Here is a 23047-nt window from a genome sequence, read left to right as displayed (position 1 = left end):
GTGTGTGGGGAATTCTCTCTGTGGAAGAAAAGTGGGACGGCTGTGTGTTTAAAGTCCTCACCTTCCCTCTTTTAAAAAGATATTTGAGAGCTGATCGGTGTCCTGCTCCCTTCACCGCGTATTCTGTGAAGTGAAGTATGTGTCTGTCTTGCACAGGGTTGAGGTTTGGCTTGTCATGCCTAATTTGAGTGCTATTGTTCTGAGTCCTCAGTGTCACTGAAGCCTCTCAGAGATGTGGGAGCCGCCTCAGCAGATCCATAGCGAGGAAGAGTCCTCAAAGCCCTGGAAAGTCCTGACTCATGTCTAGATTCCCACTTTTTAAATTTCTGACCCATTATTTGGTAGTACTGCAAAGATGGGTTTTGATTTCTTCATTTTTCCTGTTACCTCATTAGATGTAAGAAATCAGTCTTTATTTTGTCTTTTATGAATGAAAACTAAAACCTAGAGCACAGAACATATGTCCTTAGAGCTTCTGGGAGCAGAGAGCTGGACAGTGCAGCTTGGAGACAGGAGGCAGGGGACCGTGGATAAGAATCCCAGGCTGTGGTTCACAGGAGTGGGAAAGGACAGAGAGAGCTCAGGAGCTGAGATGTGACTCCCGCGCGTGAGGACTTACCTCTGCATGATTTTGAGTGCCATCCTCTGAGCCCACAACTGTTGTGGAATATTACTTGAAGATGTGTTACCTTCATTTATGCTGTGGACTGTTTGTTTAATGATGCCAATAGGTATTGCATTCTTTTCTGTTGCATTCATTTAACCCAGTGACACTGTGACACTTTGTTTAAAACCCTTGGTTGGTCTAATAAAGAACCGAATGGCCAATAGCTAGGCAGGAGAAGGATAGATGGGGCTTCCAGGCAGAGAGAATAAACAGTAGGAGAAAAAGAGAAGAGGAAGGAGCAAAGGATTTCCTCATATAACATTGATCATTAACAACTTTACACAGCATGTCACTATTCCAAGAAAGTGTGGGATTTGTGTTCTCACATCCACACATGTTAAGTGTAGAGTTGTGTGAGTAGCTATGTGTACCATGTCATCTTTTACATAGGTGCACATACTTACCAACAGGTAGACAAATATTCCAGTTCATAGACACACACACACACACACACACACACACACACACACACACACACACACCCAGAATGTGCACACATGAATGCACACATAGCTTTTTCTTTGATCCAGGATGGTGAGGTCACCTATCATTTGCTTTGTAACTAAAGAGAGAACCATAGTGTCCCTCTCAGAGACGTCTCAGCTCTGAATTAAGCAGGTGTGGTTTCTCTGAGACACTAGGCCTGCAGCTCACTCCTGTTTCACTTTTCCCTCTGTACCAAGGACCCCCCAGGTGTTCTAGGAATGCTCAGCACTGGTCCCCTGCTGCTGCAGAGATAAAGACAGATAGTGTCCTTTCCCCCCCTTTTAAACCACAGAGTATCTTCATGGTGAAATTGTGATACATTACTATATAATTGAGTCATGGAAGCCAGGCACTGTACCCCTAACTTTATTTCTTGAACTGTATTTTGATTCCCACAAGGAAACCAAGGAAGAGCTGTTTTTAGTTCTAAGATAAGAATATACTAATTACATGGCTGTGTATGGTAGGAGACAGGAGGATTGTGTGCTTCAGATAACCAGATAGAAGCCCAGGCCATGGCCCCAACCTCCCATTGTCTGCACTTGCACAGCCATGCAGATCTAGAACAAACTCAAACCCTGGGGATCTGGGAAAATGCCACAGTTTGAGTTAGTGATCTGTTCTTCATATGCTGTTCTTACATGTGCTGAACATATGCAGGAACATTTAATGTAAACAGAACACAAACCATCACATGTTCAGAGACAGATTTACCAAGAACAGAACATGTCAGCCACTGAGAGCTTCCTCTCCCAACATGGCAGCCAATGTCTTTCCTCCATCATGATAAATGTTGAAAACACAGAAATTGATTAAATATGGAGCTAAGACCAGGAACTGGGGTGTTTTACTCACCAAGGCAGGAGTATGGTTACAGGAGACTGGTTGGGGACAGCTGTCCACCTGCTCATTTTCATCCTGAGGCCACAGTGCAGTTGGGGAACTCAGTACGGTAGGACACAGACACAGATAAATGGACACCAGGAGCAGACTGTTCAGTAGAAGCTACCAAGGTTTACAAATAATGAAACAGAAAGAAAAGAATGTAGTGTCCCAGGGAAAAAAGAATTAGAAATTGTGGAAGGTATTAACACATGCTCCCTCAGAAGAGGAGGGCAGATAGGGAGGGATAGCTGACACTGACGACCTTTGAAAAGGCCAGAGGAAACCTATTACTGTAGAATCTTCCTAGGCATGTAAAAATGAGTTTAAATGAAGCAAGCCTACATGGAGGGGGCAGTGTGTAAGGAGCCCTCAGAACATCGCCATTGTTAAATGATGCTGGCGTCCTGCAGCTTGGAAGTAAACAAATCCTTTGAAGTTGCCGAGTGGGCCTTGGTCTGTTTTTGCATAACTGAGCCTTGGTTCCCTGGCCTGTTCCGAGGCCCCAGGCTTCAGCAGAATGGTATTCACCAATCAGAACAGTGTCCGAGCCTCTCCACCTTAGAAAAGCAGCTGCCGCTTGGCTTTTTGAGCTCTCTCTCTCGTTCCCCATTCCCCCTTCAACCGAGTGGCTCCAATAAAGTGGTGATTTGGGAAGAATTCTCGATTTCGTGGTCGTTCCTGCTTGCTGGTCGAGGGGTGCGCCACACAGCAGTGCTTCTCCCAGATACCATAGTCTACAAAATAAAAAGCTCAATGTGTAACATAGGCAACCTGTTTTGTGTTCTTTGGTCACTGGGATCTCATAGACCCCTAAACATCACAGGTTATTACCATTACTCATGGTTAACCTCCAGAATTGTCAGTAAGTCCCTAGTTCTGAAAGTACCACACAGTAAGGTTCCATGCATAGTGCTGAAGGAGAACAGTAATCAGCATTATTACCCAGCTGTGAGTCCTGCAATCTACAATGATGAATTCTCTACCAGGATATTCCCACCGGTGCAACAGTGGCACAGGTGTTATGGAAGTAACCAGTAACTTTCTGATTACATGTAAAGCCTGTGCCCCAAAACCAGACTCTTGTACTGTTAACTGGGTTAAAAACCCATAGCTGGCTAGGACTCAGGCCCTAGTGGGAGAAGCTAATTTTATTATTCTGCCAACTAGACAGAGTAATAAATTGTTCCTAAGTGTTCATCTTAATACTCATAGAGTAGTACATGTCTCAGTTCTTACCAGAGAACCGCCTTTTGAGTAGTTGTTGATACGAATAGACCAACAACTGGCTGACATTCAGAGACCAAGAGATTGTGCAGTGCTCAGTTCTAAATGACAATTCTATACCACAATCCTCTCCCCACGGCTGAGTGATACTGCAGAAGAGGGGAGGGGAAGATGGTGAGAGCTGGAGGTAGTGAACATCAGACACTATTTGCTGGACATGGTGCAAATGTTGCATACATGTACTCTCATTGAGAACACGGAGGCCATAGGAGGGTGATCAGGGGGCATACAGTGAGGTTTGGAGCAGAGAAAGAAACAAGCAGAGACATAAAGGATCTCTTTCCAATTCCTGTGAGTTTGTTTTAATTTTAAAGACTCTGAATTATATTAGGTTCCCAGTGCTGTTAGGTGGCCTTTTAGATTGCTTATCTTGTGGATGTAGAGGCCAAGCCTGGGTACTGTAGTGAATGAGCTTAGGAAATTTGATGTCTGAATGTTGTAACCATTGGAGATTTGGAGGAGACATCTCAAAGTCCAGCCAGTCAGAATGGAGGGGGTAGAGCCCGTCACCTTGGTGGCAGTGGGTCAAAGTTAAGATACCAGAAGTCCCTGTGAATCTCGAGAGGCGGAGTAGCAGTCATCCAGGCTCTGTAACCCAGAGAGGGACCCAGGTGGGTTTGCGGGTGAATCTGGGGCTGGTCAACTGTTTTGTTTTTGCTTTTGTTTTTTGTTTTGTTTTTTATTTTTGTTTTTTTTTTGTTTTTGGGTTTTTTTTTTTTTTCAGTGGAGGAATGGGCTCCAGATTTAGGCCGTGCAACCACCAAGAGGGAAAACGGGGGAGCTCCCTAGCAAACCAGACTGAACAAATGTACCAGCACTCACTAGCAGCCAGTCCATGGGAGCCCACTGTAACTAGTGAAGTTCTTGGTGGGGTGCAGTCTCCCCAGTTCCACAGAACAGAGTGGGGGACACTAGACATTTGATGATTGTCACCCAATTACCTGGGGACCATTTAGAACAACCAAGATGGGGGTCTTACACCGGGGACCAGCTTTAGTAGAGAAGTGGGTCTCAAATCTGGGTTGTCTGGAAGGCGAAATGCATACCCGCACTCAGGATTCTGATGCAAGCTGACAGGCTATCAGCTGGAGGGCAAGTTTTTCTTCTTCTTCTCCTGTCCTGAGCTTCAAACCCCAGTCTTTTCTTGTAAATTTTACACAAGGAAAATGATTCTGTTTTCTTGCCACAGGTTAATCATTACTTAGGCAAAGCAGTTCACAAAAAATGTAAGGATTCTTTGAAACAAGAACATCATCCTTCATTATGACATTTTCCCAGTTCCCAAGCCCCATGCCAGCCACCGTATTCTTAATTCTTAGCTGAGTTAATCACAAAACAGCTTCTGAGGCTTTCACCTCAGAGACAGACTACCGGAAGTTTACAGGAGCACAGTTCAGTGGGTTTTACCCCATTGTCGTACCTTTCCCATTGTCGTTCCTCACAGTTCCAGTTTTGATTTATAAGACCACAGGCAGCCATCCCTAAAAGCCATTAAGTTCCTCAGAATCTTCATTTATCATAGGCAAGTTCTTTTCTGTTTCAGTATAATTCTTTGCCAAGTTTTAAAAACAGGTAAAAAAAAAAATCAATTTGTGCATTTTACTCAAATTTCCCCAGTTCTTTCAACAGTTAAGTTTTTTCATATAATCTGCTTTACAGCTTCAACGTCTGCCCGTTCTATCAGATCAGGAAGACCTGTATTACCACACAGCACATCCATATTTCTAAAAGCTGCTGGTGTGGAAGGAGAAAAAGAACATGGAGAATGAGTACACTAGTAGAATTGCTATAAGGAGAATCATCTGTGACATTGCCAAATGTGTATGCAGACGCCATTGAAGTGGACCTTAGGGCATGTAGGTGTTTTCTCCTTGGCCCCCAGGTAACAGGCTCCTTTAGCTGCCACTGGGTTGCCTGGAGGGAATTGCTTCCTGCTTCTCAGGAACCACACATGGAGGGGGCTGTGCTTTGCCGTCTCTGACTGTCTTACAGTCAACCACTTACTTACCACTGTCTTACCACTTGCTGGATGAGGGACGTCAGAAGGACTTGAGTGTGTGAAAAAGGACTGGGTGATTATTGCAACTGAGTCCCAGAACCAATGAGGAGACCTCTGCACAGAGAGAGCGCTGTTTCCCAACCCAGATAAGGCACAAACCACACTCAAATAAAGTGAGATCCTTTATTTCGTGTGGAAGAAAAGGTAACGTGGCTGCTTCCTGACTCGGGTGGAGAAACAGCAGCAAATGACCATGCAGGTGTCATCCTTGAAAGGAAAATGGGAGTTCTGTGTCAGAGTCGGCTAGGATGAGGTGGGGTATTTTGGTTGGGCATGTTAAATAGGTGGGTCAGAGGGGCTTTTGATCGCTGGACATCAAATTAAATCTTTGATGTCTGGAACGTGGTAGCCAGCCTCAGGAGAAGGAAGTGGCCAAATAAGGGAATAGACCTTGGTGGCCAGCTTTAGGAATGGAACCTAAAGGTTATCAGCAAGGCCGAGGGAACTAGGAAGAATGGCAGGTCCTGTCAGAGTCCATGCTTGAGTGGGCTCCAGTCCCTTTAGTTAGTGTGTAGCTACAAGTACAGGGTCATCAGTTACACACAAACACACATACATGCAGGCTGACCCTATACAAACACACACAGAGACACACATGCAAACACATCCACAGCATAGATGCATCAGGGACAGGGCATTGTACCTTCTGTTGTCCCAGGATAATGGTCTCCTACAATTTCCTCTGTAACTAAAGAAAAGATCCCGTGTTCCTCTCAGAGACAGTGGAGGTGCCTTAGCTCTGAGGTGAGCAGATTTGGGTTTTCACAGACTCAGTTCCCACATGTGACCTTGACTCTGTCTTTCCTTGCTGGTTTCACTGTGAGGTCAAGGCTCTAAAGGAATAAACTTCCCTGGTATCCTGTTATCCAGGGACAAAGGTGGCTGCTGTCCCCTCTCCCCTCCTCAGCTCACAATACACTGGCACCTTCCACCTCTGGAACGTGACTCTGAGACAAAGCAGACCTTCCTCCCTCATGCTGTTTTGTCGGGTGTGTGGGTCACCACACTCAGAAGTCACTAATATCAGTGTGGTGTGGACATGGATGGAGCTGACAGAGGACACGGGCCTTGACCACTGCCTCTGGTTTTCTGTAGGATTCCAACACTGACCTAACATGTGCTTTATTTTCTGCCCCTGGGATGCCATGCCTGCCTCTCTCCTCGTCTGCTGGGAAAGCTATCAGTATGGAAATTCCACAGGGGCTTTAACCAAGAGCCCAGTCAGGTGTTTACCTGAGTTTCTTCTCTGTGGCTGTGACAAAATGTCCTGCAAAGCCATGTAAGGCAGCCAGGGCTTCTCTCAGCTCTCAGTTGAAGGTTGCAGTGCCCTCAGTGGGGAGGTTCCAGTGGTAGAGGCCCGAGAGAGCTAATCAGGTTGCAAAAACAGGAAGCAGAGAGGGGTAAAAAGCACTCATGTTCAACTACCCTTACCCACTTTACACAGGCAGAATCCCATCGTTGGGAGGAGGGTCCTGCATCACATTAAGATGGTCCTTTGATGTCACTGATATATAACATAAAGAGATAAAGTCAACTAATCCAGATAATCTCTCATTGGGATTCTCAGGGAGCCCTCTCATACTCGGTTCTAAGTTCTGTCAGACAACCAGAAAATTCATAATCGACACAAATGGTCAACAGGGTAGAGGGACAAACAAGCTGTCAGCAGCTCCATGGCCTGGCCCTGCTGGAATGAGAACAAGGACCAACTGTGGCTCTGCGACTTTTGAGGAAAGCAGTCAGGCAGATTTTTAAAATTTATTTTATTTATTTTTATGAGTGAAATTACAACAAGGAGAGACAGTTTATAATTAAAGTTGCAGTTGCCAATCACATTGGGTGAATTTCAATTCACTCTGATTTGCCAGTGCAGGATAGGAAATAGACATCCTTATTTGTGTGAGGCAAGAGGATCTATACAAATGTTTATACTTCTGTTTTTACTAAACTCATCCTGCATGGAGCTTTGCTAATAACAACAGTCTCCATCTGTCATGTGACTCTTGTGTGGGGTTCCCACCTCTACTGCGGTGTGTTTATCTACACAGTGTTGGGCATCAGATGCCCTCAAGGAAAAGTGACAAAGCAGAAATGGCTGTGAGATGCAGAAGTGTGTGGAGACTTTCAGAAGGGTAAAGGATCCAGGAGTCATTAGACCATAAAATCAGGAATCCAATCAATATTTTCATGTGTGCTTTACATACTATCTTAAAGAAAACTAGGTTCCCTCAGGCATTTACACAATGTTGATGACTGTTTCCTACTAAAGTACAACTGAGCTCTTGCCACAGTGATATTCTGTCTCCAGGGGAGCAAAAAGGAGCCCTCTGAGCTCCACAAACAAGATTCGTTTGTCAGGCATGGGTTATGTGTCAGTGTCCAAAACAAGGCTAAGAGTAAACACTGACTGGAACTTGTGCCTCATTTCCCCGTCATTCCCAGTAATCGGGGGGCTTAGATACATATGGTCCCACCTTGTTTTCTAAAAGACTTTCCTTATTAAGAAGAGCTATGGCATCATTTGCTGCAGCATCAATAAAGAGATTCTGCAAATAGTAAGACTTTTTGAAATAAATGCCGGCAGCAACGGGACCACCAGTAACTGAGGAAAACTTTTGGATATATTTCAATAGTTTTCTCCCTAAAGACACATCGTCATCTTCTGTAAACAAATGGGGAAACCGAAGGTGCACCTTGAATTCAGCCACAGACATGTTAAAATCTTTAGCAATCTCTTCCAGTGAGGCATCATCCAGCCCAAAGTAAGACCTGAAGAGATTGAATGTTTCATCCAGATCCTCTAACTCATCCCTGATCATGCCAACAAATGGAATGGTGGCCCATGCTCCAGCCTTCAGGGCCTCTAGGAAGACTTTCTGCTTCAGGGAATCTCTCTTGAGGTTAATGGTGGCCTCAGTAACACTGCTCAAGGACAGCATGAAGACATGGCGCTTGTGGGCTGGGAGATCATATAGAAGTTTGCTTTCCAGTTTTGGGAAGTCATACTTAGATGTATCAAAGTTAGAGACTAAGAAGACTGGAGGCTCACTGGAGAGAGCCTCCTTGAGATGACGTGAACATTCTTCTAGAATATTCTTCAGGACTTTCTCCTCATTGAAAGCCTTAGGTTTACTCCTCTTTTCATTATATATGTCACTATCTATCTTGGCTCGGACAAAGTAGAAATTCATGTTCATCCTTTCAATGGCTTTGGCTAGCTGGGCATCATTTTCTTTGAAGCGTGAAGTAGAGATGATAATGAAGAAGTCATATTCACCAAACTTCATTTCTGTTAGGTACTTCTCTGGTGGGAAGGAAGTGGATCCAATGCCAGGCAGGTCCCATATTGTCACCTGGGGAAGCTTTGGGTGTAGGTAAGGAGTTCTCTTCATGGTGGTTTCTGTCGCCCCAGTGCGGGCTGCACCTTCTTCTTCATGCCCCACCCCTCTCAGGGCATTGATGAACGAGGACTTCCCCGATCCTGTCTCCCCTGTCACAGCAATGTTCAGGGAGGCATTCTCGATGTCACTCAGTGCACTGTGGATTACAGAAAGTGCTTCCTGGAGGTTTCTGTTCTCGATGTGGGATTTAATCAAGGCAATGGTTTCTTCAGAGAGGATTTGGCTTTCCCTCTTAAAATTCTTAAAGAATTCATTGATGCTGGAGGCCCAAGCCATGACTCGGTAGGGTAGAGGCTGAATGGAGCTGAGAGGAGAGAAATCGTAATCATTAATTAAAGCAGAGCAAAGCCTTGGTGTTTGCTGGTTCAGTAAAGCAGGACCCTGACCCTAACCCACGTCAGAGCTGGCACTGTCTGTCTCCTCTTCTCTTGGTTGCTGCTGCAATTGCTGCCCTGGAAATGAAGAAGCCTCTTGCTCACACTCCTAGGAATTATCTTGTACTTCATTGTCTAATTCAGTCTCCACTTACTCTATGCAGTTACCCACTGCAGCCTTTATTATCAATTTGAAATTCCATTTAAATGCCTTTATTTTCATTAAAATGACACCCATACATGATATCAACCCTGAAGGACAAGAAAGAAGTAACATTTCTCCTGGCTGGGTCCTCAACTTCACCTGAACACTTCACTGAGTTGCCTGTGGGACCTCAAGGCTTCTGGTCTCTTTGGATAGTTATTCTTATGAGGACATGAGACCAGACAAGGGATTGGAATGGCTGAATTGAAAAGAGATGTCCAACTAACTGTGATTTCCCTTACTTCTCTCAGCAGAGGTGGGACATGACATTCATGGTTTGGAGGCACCTAAGTTAGGGACCCTGCTCCCTGGTGTTCAGATGCTCAGTTGGGTACATCTCTGTGTTGTGTTCTCTTGGGTGACTAGGTCAAAAATCAAGACAACTGAGAATCAGAGCTTCCACCCCAGGCACTGAGAGGAGGGGCATCCTGGGAGAACTCTGACAAGCATCCTGCATAATGCTGACTAGATTTTTAAGGTCATAACATTTCTCAAAACCATGCTGGCTCAGAGACTCCAGAAAACACCAGGAATAACTTGGGGAAAGAATGAGAACTATAGAAAAAGACGACTTTTGGAATCCTCTCATTTCATATTTACTTAACTATACATATACACATGCTGTCTGCGTGTGTGTAGGTATATGTATATTTATACACTTTAAATGACGTTATGCCATTGGCTAGTAATGCCTCCTCTCTGAGTCATAGAGTAATAGAAACATCATTGTCAGGCATGAGAAACTTCTCTCGAGTTGTGGTTCAGGGGACCCCATGATACTCCTCAAACAGCACAGGCTTCTGCTGTTGCCCTTGCTTGAGCCCCAGAAGTTGAAGGGTGCTGTGCTGAAGACACAGGACACTTCAGATAAAGGACACATAGCAATCAAGCTGCATCTGATCCAAGGTCTCCTCTCCGAGGCCCAGCTTCCCTAAGATCAGAAGGAGCTGTGAGAGTTTCCAAGGGAGGAGAATGTTCTGTAATCCTGCCCAGCTGGGACTCCCGTGAGCCACAGTGATGACCATCACACTGAGGTAGCTAAAGGTGCAGGGGTGGCATTTTGTGTTGGTGGTGACCCACACCTGTCTAATTGTGCATCACGCTGGCTGAACAAAAGGAAAATCGTGCCTGGTAACTGAAAAACCTAACCAACCACCATGTGCTGCTAGTGAGGTCACAGATCTCAGAGGAGAATCCACTGTGGCCAATTTCCTATCCCAGAATATTCCTAACTGCTTTCCAAACCTTTTTCTTTATACCCAGAGGTACACAGAGCTCTCTCGCCACCAAAGATGCTCCTTTTCACAGCAGTGAGAGATCACTTCAGAAAGACACAGCTGGTAACAAAGCAGAAAGCAGTTGACTTTGCGGTGCCCAGCCTCGGTTGATCGTTTGAGCCTTAACCTAAGAGAGAGAAAACACTGAGGAGGAGGGTGCAGACGACACAAGAATAGGAAGACAACACAGTCCGCTGTAAGATTGAGTCTACTGGATATGACCAAGATACCCATGAAACCTCAACACTATGGCCTTTCAAACAGGACCTGAACACTGGCACCAACAGTTGATGTGCCAAAGTGAATGTGGGAAATTGCGTGGGTTGTCACACTTAGATGAAGAGGCACAAGTGGTAAAAAGCTGCAGAGAGGCAGAAGTAGTCTCCCCAAGAGAGGAGCTCCCTAGTTGATCATTCAGTTCCAAATGTTCAGCCCTAAAACCTGTCTGTCGGTCTGTCTATCGTCTATCTATCTATCTATCTATCTATCTATCTATCTATCTATCTTGTACTGATCATCTATCATTTACCTGTATATCTATGTATATAAGCTGTATTAAAGGCGGTAGGTTGAGTGTATGTATTTATTTGTTAGTACACTGTCGCAGTAATAAAGAGTTAGAGAGCACACATCTGAAAGGGAACAGGAGCTATGGAAGGGACAGCAGGGAGGAGAGGGAGAAGGATGCTCTGATATTGTAATAAACAAAAGGACTCTTGCTTCATGGCAAACATTTAAATTAAATAAAAGGTAAAATTAAAAAGTAATTACTACTGTTAGAGGCAAGGGCATTGAGGAGACCATCCTCCAAAGAATGTAATTCACCATAACTATCTAAGGACATTACAGTGATGTCCCTAAGCCAGCCAGGGTTACATTGTAGAATATTGTCTCCAAAACACTGATCAGAAACCACCTGACCAGCTGCCTGCTTCATGAGATTATCACTTACATATTAATACTGGCGGCTGTCAATCTTCCTGCGTACCCACTACCTACCCCATGAGGAGACCCCCCTGTCCCTCAGAGACTTCAGATCCCACAAATTCAGTGCCTGCCAGGCCTCTTGCCCATCCACTATCTGGACTGTCAGAGTTGCCAGCTGTCTACCCACCTACTCACCAGGGAGGTCAGCATTCCCCCTGTTGAGTCTCAGACATCCAAGTTCACCTGGCCCCTGATGACCAAGTAGCAGAGCCTTCAAAGCCCACCCAAGTGCTTCCTATTATGAATTAAGTAAGGCAGTAAATATATACCAAAGGAATATATACCAAATATATGCCAAAGAAAATCTAACCAGTGATCTAAGCATACACAAACACAAAAACTCAGTTATATGAAAATCCTTGACAGCTCATCCCCTATTAAAAAATACAAACTCCAGAGTAACGGTCTTCATGAGAATGACTTAGATAAAATTCCAGATGAAGAATTCACAAGGATGATGTAAATGTGATCAAAGAAAGAAGATTCAAACAATCATTTGAATGAACGACAGGTCAACAAAGGGCATGAAAATAAAATTCAATGAGAAATGCTGAGCAAAATCTTGACTTAAGTGAAGCTAGAGATGAAAAATGCAATAAACCAAATGCTCAGAGCAAAGACTCACCATCAGAGTGGATCATATGGAGGAGAGAGCTTAGGACAATGTAGAAAAGTGGAAAGACCTTGTCAGCAATAACCATAAAAATAAAATAAAAAATACCTCTATGAGCAGACTACATGTGTCCTTTGAAACAGCATGAAACACATCCACAGAGAAGGAGCAGAACTCCATTCCAATGGCATAAAAAATATTCTCAATGAACCCTAGCAAGAATGTCTCCAAATTTAGGGAGAGAAATGCACTTCAAGACAGATACAAAGGCATATAGATCTCCAGATACACAGGGCAGGAAAAGAAACTCCTGAAGTCATATCACAGTTAAACCCCTGAAAATACAGGGCCAAATGTCTGCAAACTGCCAAAGAAAAACAACAGGAAGTGTAAAGATGGTGCCATCAGAATAACAACCGACTGACAGCAGCAGATTCCTGAAAGCCAGGGGACTCAACTGCTCTGCCAGACACTGTGGATGGTTGTTTCTCATCTGGGATTTTTTTCTCCATGGGGTACAGCAAAGACTCCAAGAGCATCTGGGTATCTCAGCCTACTGTCTTTCTCCAAGCTCAACTACTTCAGAAGACCAGCTAGGTCCACACAAGCAGGTGGAAGGAAGGGCTGCTGCTTGTCTGCTTTGGGATTCTCTGTGGCACAGAAGATGGCACAGAAGGATGCTACTGTGAGTGTTCCCTGAGTGAAATCCCCACGCCCTCCTGCCCTGGAGTCAGTGCTCCCCTGCTCATGTTATCACACACATAGGGCTATTGGCCAAGCTGAACTTAGATCCCTTCACTCACCTCAGCAGTGGTGGCCTTGATCTGAGGGCAGTGGTGCCTCTGGGAAAGCTCTCCTCTTAGGAGAGGTCTGTGCACTGCAGCAGGGGCAGTTGCCTTGGAATGCTCTAGAACTGGAATTCAGACTCAGGGTGTTCAGGAAGAAAAGCAGTGAGTGCTGGAGTTCTGAGTCCTAGGGAGAACTGCAAAGAGAAAGGTGGAGCACTTGGGATGGCAGCCGGGTCTTCTTAAAGTTACTTCATCATTCCTGGTCTCCACCCACCATTGCTGTGTACAGTTTCCAGACTGGATAAGAGCTCTAGTCAAACAAACCACCTCCAGGAAAGGGGCTGCACTCAGAGTTGGTTTCAGTTTCTATTCCTAGAAATGGCTGGTTTGCACGAAACACTTGGGAGGTCCTTTAGAGGAGGTCTCAGATGGGTCAAGCTGTTTGAGGTTGTCTTACTAAGTCTGTGGCATGCCCATGAGAGCAGAGTTCATGGTAGAGAATCTTGGTCTGACCCTCTAGATTCCCCACTGGAGACTGCTAACTCAGGTGTGGGCACCTAGCCCTAGGCAAGCTACCCTTCTACTGTGGGTTCCAGGTTCGTTAGAAATTTATGAGCCTGACTTCAGTCTAGGTTTTAATGAATTGGAGACTTTTAATTAAAGACACCAGCCAGGAACAAACCCGATGTTCTCTAGGTAATGCCCTGGCTATTGTTAGTCAGTGGAGTATAAAGGAAAAAAGCGTTCAAAGTTTTAATTTGGGGAGTCAAATAACCATATCCCTGTCTGGGTGTGAACAATGCTTTATCTTGTAACAGTCATCCTGCAGATGCTTCAGACGTCCAAACAAGCAAGAGCTTCCTACAAAAGCAGAATGTAGCAGGTTAACCTGTTTTATTCTCTGACCATTACCTTGTAGGAACAGAGGAGGAAGTGAAATGTCCAACGTTCGACGTTCTCTCTCTCTCTCTCTCTCTCTCTCTCTCTCTCTCTCTCTCTCTCCTTTCTTCCCTCCTTCCTTCCCTCCCTCCCTCCCTCTCTCCCTCCTTCCCTCCCTCCCTCCTCCCCTCCTCCCCTTCCTTCCTTCCTTCCTTCCTTCCTTCCTTCCTTCCTTCCTTCCTTCCTTCCTTCCTTCCTTCTTTCCATTTTCCCCCACCAAGAATATCCTGTTTAGGTTAAAGCCTCACCCAAGTCCCTGGCGTTCATATACCCCAAGAGTCTAGAATGTTTGGGTTAAGGCTTCACCCCAACCCCTGGCATCCATGTATCTAAAGAGTCTGGAATGTTTGGGGAAAAGTACCATCCCAAGCCCTCTTCCCTCAGTCCAGACTCCACCCATAAGAAAGCCTGCCAAATGATGACCTCTCCCCAGAGATATTCAAGACCACACCCAAAGGGTATTTAAACTGCCCCCAGAGAACAAACATGGTTTTCTGGTCTTCCTTCCCCAACTACTCTCTGGGGTGCTGGAAAGTCATCCGGGAACGTTGTTATCCATTAAACCTGGGCTTTCTTTAATTCGGTTTGATTTGGTCTGATTTGGATCATTGCCTTGGTGGAGGGGCTTATTGGGGTGCAGAAACTTTTCATAGCCTAGCTGTTTCAGGAAGTGTCCTGTCTGGGGCTAGCTGACAGGGCACATTCAAGGCAGGAGCAACTTCCTCATGGCTTATACAAGCTAAGAACAATTTTGTTTTTTCATGCTTAACATGGTAAATTGATCCTCTAAACACAATGTTCACCATCACACTTCAAACTCAGCGAATCCTGGCTGTTAGAAGGCTACAGACCATCATGGTGGCCTTGCTCACTGAAACCTTGCCTGCTGTGTTTCCTCTCTGCATCTACTTGTTTGTTTGCTGTAATCTCACCTATCAGCAGTCTTCAAACAAGAAAACACAGGAGCAATGAAGGATGCCTGGTCAGAACCCTGGCCCTGCACCATGTGTCTCAGTGTGGAAGTGTGTTTGATGCAGGTTTTGGGGAAGATCACAGTTTCCTAACAGCCTGGAGTCAGCTGAGCAGACAGCGAACTCCTGACTGCAATCAGAGACTGGGTGTTCTGGCCTTGTCATGGAAGCAGCAATAATCATGTGATATTCACAACAGGGAATGGAGGGAGATTTTCCCAGCAAAAGTGATGTGGTGAGCATGGGGCAGGAGCCTTGTTCCTTTCAGAGGGCTAGGACAGCTCTGCAGTCACAGCCACTGTCCTCATGGAGGAGACTGGCAAATTACCCCCCACCCCAATAGTGATTAGAAGAGGGGGGCAGCAGAACAGAGCCTACTCCATGTTCAATTTGAGCTGGTGCACATTTCTTTCAGGTTTTAGTTCATGCTTTGGGAGACTAACAGGCTGTTTCTGTGTCCTACTTCCTTTATGTCATGGTGCTAAGCGAGCACCTGGGAACACGAGGGTTAGGGGGAGACATTCAGAGCTTTGTATCTCAGTGAGTCCAGCACCCCAGCTCAGGGATACAAGGGCTACATCTCCCCATGTCTCACAGTCAGTATTGTTTGCCCCTTTATGCTCCTGGGTAGAGATGCTCCTCGGTAGAGCAGAATATAGTGAACCGGGCGTCAGGCAGCTAGCAGTCTGTTAGGCAGGAAGGACTTCATCAATGGATGTAGTGTGCAGACACAGAGGACAGCCAGAGTCACCCATTCTGTCCTTGAAGCTGGGATTTGTCACAAATCGTTGGGTGTCACAGTCCAGTGTTGTGTCTCCTCAGGGCCCCAGGCCTGTGGGTTATGTGCGCACAGTTAATTGTTAAGAAGCAGTGTGTGGGGTCTTCTCTCTATGGAAGGAATTGGGATGGCTGTGTGTTTAAAGTCTTCACCTTCTCTTCTTTAAAACAATATTTAATAGTTGATCAGTGCCCTGCTTCCTTCACCCTGTGCTCTCTGAAGTGATTAGGTATGAGCATGTCTTGCACATGGTTGAGGTTTGGCTTGTCATGCCTAATATGTGTGCTACTGTTCTGGGTCCTCAGTGTCACTGAAGCCTCTCAGGGATGTGGGAGCTGTGTCAGCAGATCCATAGTGAGAAGTCCTCAAAGTCCTGACTCAAATCCAGATTCCCATTTTCTTTTCCTTTTTCCTTTTTTTTTTTAAATTTCTGCCCTATTTTGGTAGTACTGCAAACATGGATTTTGATTTCTTCATTCTTCCATGTTACCTCATTAGAGGAAAGGAGACAGTCTTTATTTTGTGTTTTATGAATGAAAACTAAAAACTAGAGCACAGGACTATCCACTTGTAAGAACATATGTCCTTAGAGCTGCTGGGGGCAGAGAGCTGGACAGCACACCTTGGAGACAGGAGGCAGGGGACCGTGGATCAGAATCCCAGCCTGTGTGTTCACAGGAGTGGGAAAGGCCGGAGAGAGCTCAGGAACTGAGATGTGACTCCCATGTGTGAGGACTTACCTCCGCATGATTTTGAGTGCCATCCTCTGAGCCCACAACTGTTGTGGAATATTACTTGAAGATGTGTTACATTCATTTATGCTGTGGACTGTTTGCTTAAAGATGCAAAGACAAATTGCATTCTTTTTTGTTGCATTGTTAATTCTGTGATGCTGGGATACTTTGTTTGTCTAAAATGCCTGATTGGTCTAATAAAGAGTCAAATGGTCAATAGCTAGTCAGGAGAAGGATAGATGGGGCTTTCAGGCAGAGAGAATAAACAGAAGGAGAAAAAGAGAAGAGGGAGGAGCAAAGGTTTTCCTCATATGACTTTGATCATTAACAACTTCACACAACATGTCACTGTTCCAAGAAAGTGCGGGATTTGTGCTCTCACATCCACACATGTTACATGGAGGGTACTATGAGAAGGTATGTGTACTGTGTCAACTGTTACATAGGAATACACACCTACCTTACAGGTAGACACATATACCAGCTCATAGACACACACACACACACACACACACACACACACACACATGCCCAGAATGTGCAATGTGCACACATGAATGTAAACACAGTTTTGTCTTTGATCCAGGATGGTGAGGTCACCTATCATTTGCTTTGTAACTAAAGAGAGAACCATAGTGTCCCTCTCAGAGATGTCTCAGCTCTGAATTAAGCAGGTGAGGTTTCTCTGAGACACCGAGGCCTGCAGCTCACTCCTGCTTCACTTTTCCCTCTGTACCATGGACCCCCCAGGTGCTCTAGGAATGCTCTGCACTGGTCCCCTGCTGCTGCAGAGATAAAGACAGACAGTGTCCTCTCTCCCCCTTTCAAATCACAGAGTATCTTCGTGGTGAAATTGTGACACATTGCCATATAATTGAGACACGGAAGCCAGGCTCTGTACCCCAAACTTTCAATAGCTACAACTATATTTTGACTCCCACAAGGAAACCAAGGAAGAGCTGTGGTTAGTTCAAAGACAGATATATATTAATTTCATGACTCTGTGTATGGAAGGAGACAGGAGGACTGTGTGCTTCAGATAACCAGATAGAAGCCCAGGCCATGGCCTCAACCTTCCACTGTCCGCACTTGCACAGCCATGCAGATCTAGAACAAACTCAAACCCCAGGGAGCTGGGGAAATGCCACAGTTTGAGTTAGTGATCTGTTCTTCATGTCTGGTTATATGTGCTGGAGATATGCAGGAACACTTGTTGTATTCAGAACACAACTATCGCATGCTCAGTGACAGATTTACCAAGAACAGAACATGTCAGTTGCTGAACTTTTCCTCTTCCTACATGGCAGCCAGTGTCTTTCCTCCATGATGATAAATGTTGAAAATGTAGAGATGGATTAAATATGGAGCTAAGATCAGTCACTGGGCTGTTCTACACACCAAGGCAGGGGTACGTATTACAGGGAGATGGGTGGGGGACAACTGTCCACGTGCTCATTTTCAGCCTGAGGCCACAGTACAGGTTATGTGAAGCCTCTGCAATAGGACACAGAGGCAGGCAAGTGGACACCAGACTGTTCTGTAGAAGCTACCAGAGTTTACAAACAATGGAATAGAAAGAAAAGAACATAATGCCACAAGAGAAAAAAATCTAGAAGGAGAAGAAGGTATTGGCACAAGTTCCTTCACAAGAGGAGGGCATATAGGGAGGGACAACTAACGCTGAAGATCGTTGAAAAAGCCACAGGGAGCCTATTCCTGTGGAACGTTCACAAAATATGAAAATGAGTTTAAATGGAGCCACCCTACAATGGAGAGGGCAGTGCCCCTCCCAGACACCATAGGCTACCAAATAAAAAGCTCAGTGTGAAGTATAGGTTACTTCTTTTTAGGTTGTTGGCTATTGGGATCCCATAGACTTCTAAACATTATAGGTTATTGTCGTTGCTCTTGGTTACTCTCCAGAACTTAACAGTAAGATCCTATTGCTGAAGGCACCACTCAGTTGAGTCATAGGACATGGAGAAATCAAGCTGGAGCTTCATCCCTCCTGGTTAGTTTTCATAGTGATGTAAGGTTCCATGCATGCTGCTGGAGGGAACAGTAATCAGCAGTATCACCCAGCTGTGACTCCTGCAAATTACAATAATGAGTGCTCTGCCTAGATATACCCAACAGATATGTGCAACAGTGGCACAGATGTTACGGGAGTAGCCAGGGATTTCTGATTACATGTAAAGCCTGTGTCACAAGATCAGACTCCTGTCTGGTATTGCTAACTAAGCTAAAAAAACCCATAGCTGGCTAGGACACAGGCCCTAGTGGGAGAATCTAATACTATTATTCTACTAAAAGGACATAGTAATAAATTTCTCTTAAGTCTTCATCTTTATACTCATAGACTTGTACATCTTTCAATTCTTATCAGAGAAGCTCTCTTATTCAAAGAATAAGAGATCGTGGATGCTCAGTTCTAAATGGTATTTCTGTGCCTATCCTCTCTGCATGACCGAGTGATACTACAGAAGAGGGGAGACAGAGACTGTAAGAGTTGGAGGTAGGGAACATCTTCAGGGAAACACTATTTGCTGAGCACTGTGGGAGTGTTGCATACATGAACTCTCAGAGGCTGTGACAGCATGAACAACACCTGCAGAACCGTAGCATGCTTGGGAGAAGAGCTAATTAAGTCCCATTCCTTTTTGAGGACTATTGGCAACTGGGGGCTTCTGGGCAAGGGAGAATCCGTTTTCTCAGGGATGTGTCCCCAGAGATGCTACCCACCATCTAGTAGCTGCTCCTGCACCCATGTGCAAACAGTCAGCACTAAGTGGTCTCAGTGGGCTTTAAAAAAACCACATTGTTAGATGTGGCGGCACACTTTTAAAGCTAGCATTCAGGAGGTAGAGGCTGGCGATCTTTCAGCTGGAGGCCAGCCTTGTCTCCATAGTGAGTTCTAAGCAAACAAGTCGTTATAAAGTGAGACTTCCTCAAAAAGAAAAAAAAAAGAGCATGTGAAGGTGGCATAGAAATATGGCAGTGGGGATGAGGAAGGAACTGGAGAGAGGAACAATGGAGTGCATTTCATAAAAACAAACACATGAAATTCTCTAACAATAAGAAATTCAAAAATTACCCTCTGATATATCAATAATAAGCAAATCGAAGTGCCGAAACTCACCAAAACTAAGAAATGATGCTGTAATAGTAACAAAAGTATGTATATTTGGTTAGAATATATTGAAGAATTCTGTCAATATGTCCACATAATATTGACAAAATTTCCTGTAAAAATGCTTAAGGATATGGAAATTCTGACTACATAAATATAATAGTTACATGTTTATATCTGTGGTAGTCAGTATTAATTGCCAATTTGACAATATCTAGAAACATCTGGAAGATGGACTCTCTGAGGAATGCCCATGGGGGATTATCTTGGCTGCTTTAACTGATGTAGGAGAAACTATCCTCTCTGTGGGCCAGACTATTTTCTCAGTAGGGCATCCCGGGATGGATAAAATAGAGAAAGTGACCTGAGCATTAGGAAGAATCCATTGCTCTATTTCCTGATTGTAGATGTGATGTCCCCGGCTGCTCCAGCCAGGATGAACTACCTGTTGTTCCCTCACTGCCGGTCAGCTGGTCCATTTGTGTACCTAGGAACTTCCTCATGTGAGGGAGCTGGAAGGAAACGTCTTCCAGATGTGCTGCACTGTGTCTGTGCTGACAAGCAAGCACAGAGCACCCCACCCCTGGCCCCAGCTGCCCCCGTTAAAGTTGCTCAGGGACTTTAGCTCCTTCCTTCCTCTTCCATTGGAGCTGGACGTTGAGGACTTAAAGAGACACCCGGTTCAGCTCAAACTCAACATGATTGCACCTCCACGCCAATCATTTTCCACCATTTTCCCTAGGTTGTGGGCAAGGGCTAGTTCTTCCGGGGCAATCAGGATCCTATGTTCTCTTTGTAGCTTCAGCCTTCCCCAGAAGTCATTGACTCCATCCTCTGCCACCAGGAGGTGAAAGAGCCCTAAGGGATTCTGCCTCCTTAACTCCTTCCTTGCAATCTCAAGGATGTCTGTGGCATTCCTCACTCGTGTTTTCTCAACAACATCTCATGGAGGTCTGCATTTCTCAGTGCGTTCTCTCTTCTTCCAAACGTGCTTCTCTTGAACTTTTATCTAGCTCAGGAAGCGCTCATCCTGGGTTTTGAAAGTCTTCAGCCAGGTAGAAGCCTCTAAGCGTCGATCAAAGCTCTGTTTGTTGCAGGTGGACTGAAAACTCTACTGCAGTTTTAACCCAAAGATGAGCATCCAGGATATACAGAATCAGCCGGTCATGCTTTACACAGAAATGAACAGCAAGGCCGAGACTGAGGTTTTCTTCCTGTTCCCTTCTGTCCAAAGAGAAGATACCGCACAGCTGGATGGGCAACAGCAGTATTTGCCAGGGAGCCCAGAAGCTCTAGAGCTGGGGGCTTCTCTACCATCAGACAAGCTTCACCAAGTCTTCACCTGCATCACATATTGAGGAGGCAGGCCATGAGGAAACAGCCTTCTTCAGATCCTGGAGGGGGTTGCTGCAGTGTTGACTTTCACCCTGTTCCCTGTATTTAGCCAGGTCACTGTCTCTGGTGTGGGAAACAGCTCTGGGATACTCAGCTAGAGCCTGATTTTACTGAGATGCTTGGGCACTCAAGGGTAACAAACACCTTTGGTCCAAGTCTGGACGCTGGAGAAGAGCCTTACTATTCCTGCCAGCGTTGTCTTTGCTCTCCTGAGCCCACCACCAGTACTCCTGCTGCCTTGACACTGGCAGCAGCTGGATCCGAGGTGTCAGTCCTGCAGCTGTGAAGCAAGCTCCGGTCATGTTAATTCTGTATTCTGTTACTTTGCTAAAAGTGTTGATCTAGAAGTTTTCTTGTGGAATTGTTGAGATCTTATACCATCTTCATTAGGGATAATTTGACTTGTTTTCCTATTTGTATCCCTTTAATTTCCTACTCTTGTCTTATTGCCCTGGCTGGTACTTCAAGCATTCTCTTGAAAAGGAGTGCGGAGAGTGGGAAACCCTGTCTTGTTCCTGGTTTACAGGGGTTGCTTTAAGTTTTTCTGCATTTAGGATGATACTGGCTGTGGACTTGCTGTGTGCAGCTTTTATTGTGTTGAGGTATGCTCCCTTTATTCTGACTCTTTCTAGCATAGAAAGCTGCTCACCTTTGCCTCCCAAGTACTGGGATTAAAAAGCTGCTCCATCATCCCTGACCTCTCTAGGACTTTTATTATGTAGGGGTAGTGGATTTTGTCCAAGACCTTTTATGCATCTACTGAGATAATCAGTTTTTAGTACATGTATATGATTTATTACACTTGTTGAGTTACATATGTTGGGTCATCTCTGCACCTCTGGGATAAAGCCAACTTTATCCTGGTAGATGATGTTTTTGATATTTGCCTGTACACATTTTTAAAATTTTTCTTTCTTTCTATAACATAATTTCTTTATTGATTCTTTGGGAATTTCATATCATGCACCCTAATTCTGCTCACCTCCCCATCCCCCATGTTTCCCCCTCACTCATGCAGTGTCCCCCGCAAAGAAAGTTCACAACAACAAAACAAATCAATCAAACAAACCAAACAAGAACAAAACAACCAAAAAAAAATTCCTCTTTGCTTTTCCTTCTTTGTCACCTCTCCAACTCCTCCTCATTTGCTCTGATGGGGGCAGTGTGTCACAGAGCACACACTTTTGTACAATCAGCTTCACTAGTTGTTCATTGCAATGGCTTACTGGTTTGGTCCAAGGCCTCTGGTTTCTGGTACACCATCATCACTGGGTCTTCACTGCATCCTCAGAAACTCCTCCGGGATATCCTGTGATTGCTTCTAATCGTGGAGATCCTGTGGGTATCATTCATTCCACAGGACCAGTCCTTTCCTGAACTCCAACAAGTCCTAGATGGGGTAGATGTTAGCATGGGTCAACCCAAGGTCTGGCTATGGGCCTAGGTGGTAACTGACCTGGTCAGTCTGGGTCACTGGAGCTGCCTGCTTCAGGTGAGGGGGCACAGCCAGCTCCCCAATGCTCATGCCATCAGGGTCAGCTCTCCTTCACCTGTGGTGAGGGATGGGACCACCCTTCCTGAGTATTGGGGCCAGCTCTCCAGCAAGGGCTGGGACCAGCTCTATTGTTGTGGCTTCCATTGAGAAGTAGGGCTAGTTTCACCAGGACCAGTGGAGGGTAGGGTCATCTCAGCATGGCCCTCTATTTTCATCATGCAAGGTTCCTATGCTCCCCTGAGGTTACACAGGCCACAGCATCAACACAGACCCTGGTTGCAACTGGGCCTCAGACCCAGTCAAGACCCTTGGCAGCAGCCCAAGCTTGGACAACACCAGAGCCCTGGTTGATAACACAGGCCACCCAGACAAGCATGAATCCAGCAGTGATACAGCACTTGGACACCTCCATGGCCACAGGTGGCAGCCCAGGCATGGGGCATCCTGTGGTCTTTGATGGCAACACGGACTGTGGATGCCCACACAGACCCTGGCTGTGGTAGTACCATGGACTCAGACATGGCTCTTGGCAGCAGCCTGGGCTCTGATATTACCCTGGTCCCAGGTGTCAAGCAGGCC

The 23047-nt window shown here is 45.4% G+C and overlaps 1 protein-coding gene and 1 pseudogene across 2 annotated transcripts; both read right to left on the bottom strand.

Annotated features, from left to right (window-relative positions):
• Nucleotides 1-7127: 7127 nt before the first annotated feature.
• LOC125401603 (T-cell-specific guanine nucleotide triphosphate-binding protein 2-like) lies at nt 7128-13365 on the bottom strand. 2 transcript variants are annotated; one of them, XM_087910683.1, is made up of 3 exons: nt 13042-13365; nt 10607-10765; nt 7128-9086 (listed from the first exon to the last, which is right to left on the bottom strand). In XM_087910683.1, exon 3 carries the CDS (start codon nt 9056-9058, stop codon nt 7814-7816), a length of 1245 nt encoding a protein of 414 aa, XP_087766809.1. In that variant the 5' UTR covers nt 9059-9086; nt 10607-10765; nt 13042-13365; the 3' UTR covers nt 7128-7813. The 2 variants fall into 2 exon arrangements, with proteins under 2 accessions (XP_087766809.1, XP_087766808.1); XM_087910682.1 differs by lacking the exon at nt 10607-10765 and having other exon boundaries at nt 13042-13364.
• A 6712-nt stretch (nt 13366-20077) lies between these two features.
• Nucleotides 20078-21275, bottom strand: LOC148120989 (small ribosomal subunit protein mS29 pseudogene; annotated as a pseudogene).
• Between the last annotated feature and the right edge of the window lie 1772 nt (nt 21276-23047).

The sequence above is a fragment of the Myodes glareolus genome, chromosome 9 (genome assembly GCF_982192425.1).
Source record: "Myodes glareolus chromosome 9, mMyoGla1.1, whole genome shotgun sequence".
Taxonomy (NCBI): Eukaryota; Metazoa; Chordata; class Mammalia; order Rodentia; family Cricetidae; genus Myodes; species Myodes glareolus.
Note: the sequence above shows the minus strand (reverse complement) of the source record. Positions and strands in the feature narration are given on the sequence as shown.

Bases quoted from the DNA above. Each gene is read 5' to 3' on its own strand.
- LOC125401603 (XM_087910683.1), bottom strand. From the start codon at position 9,058: ATGGCTTGGGCCTCCAGCATCAATGAATTCTTTAAGAATTTTAAGAGG.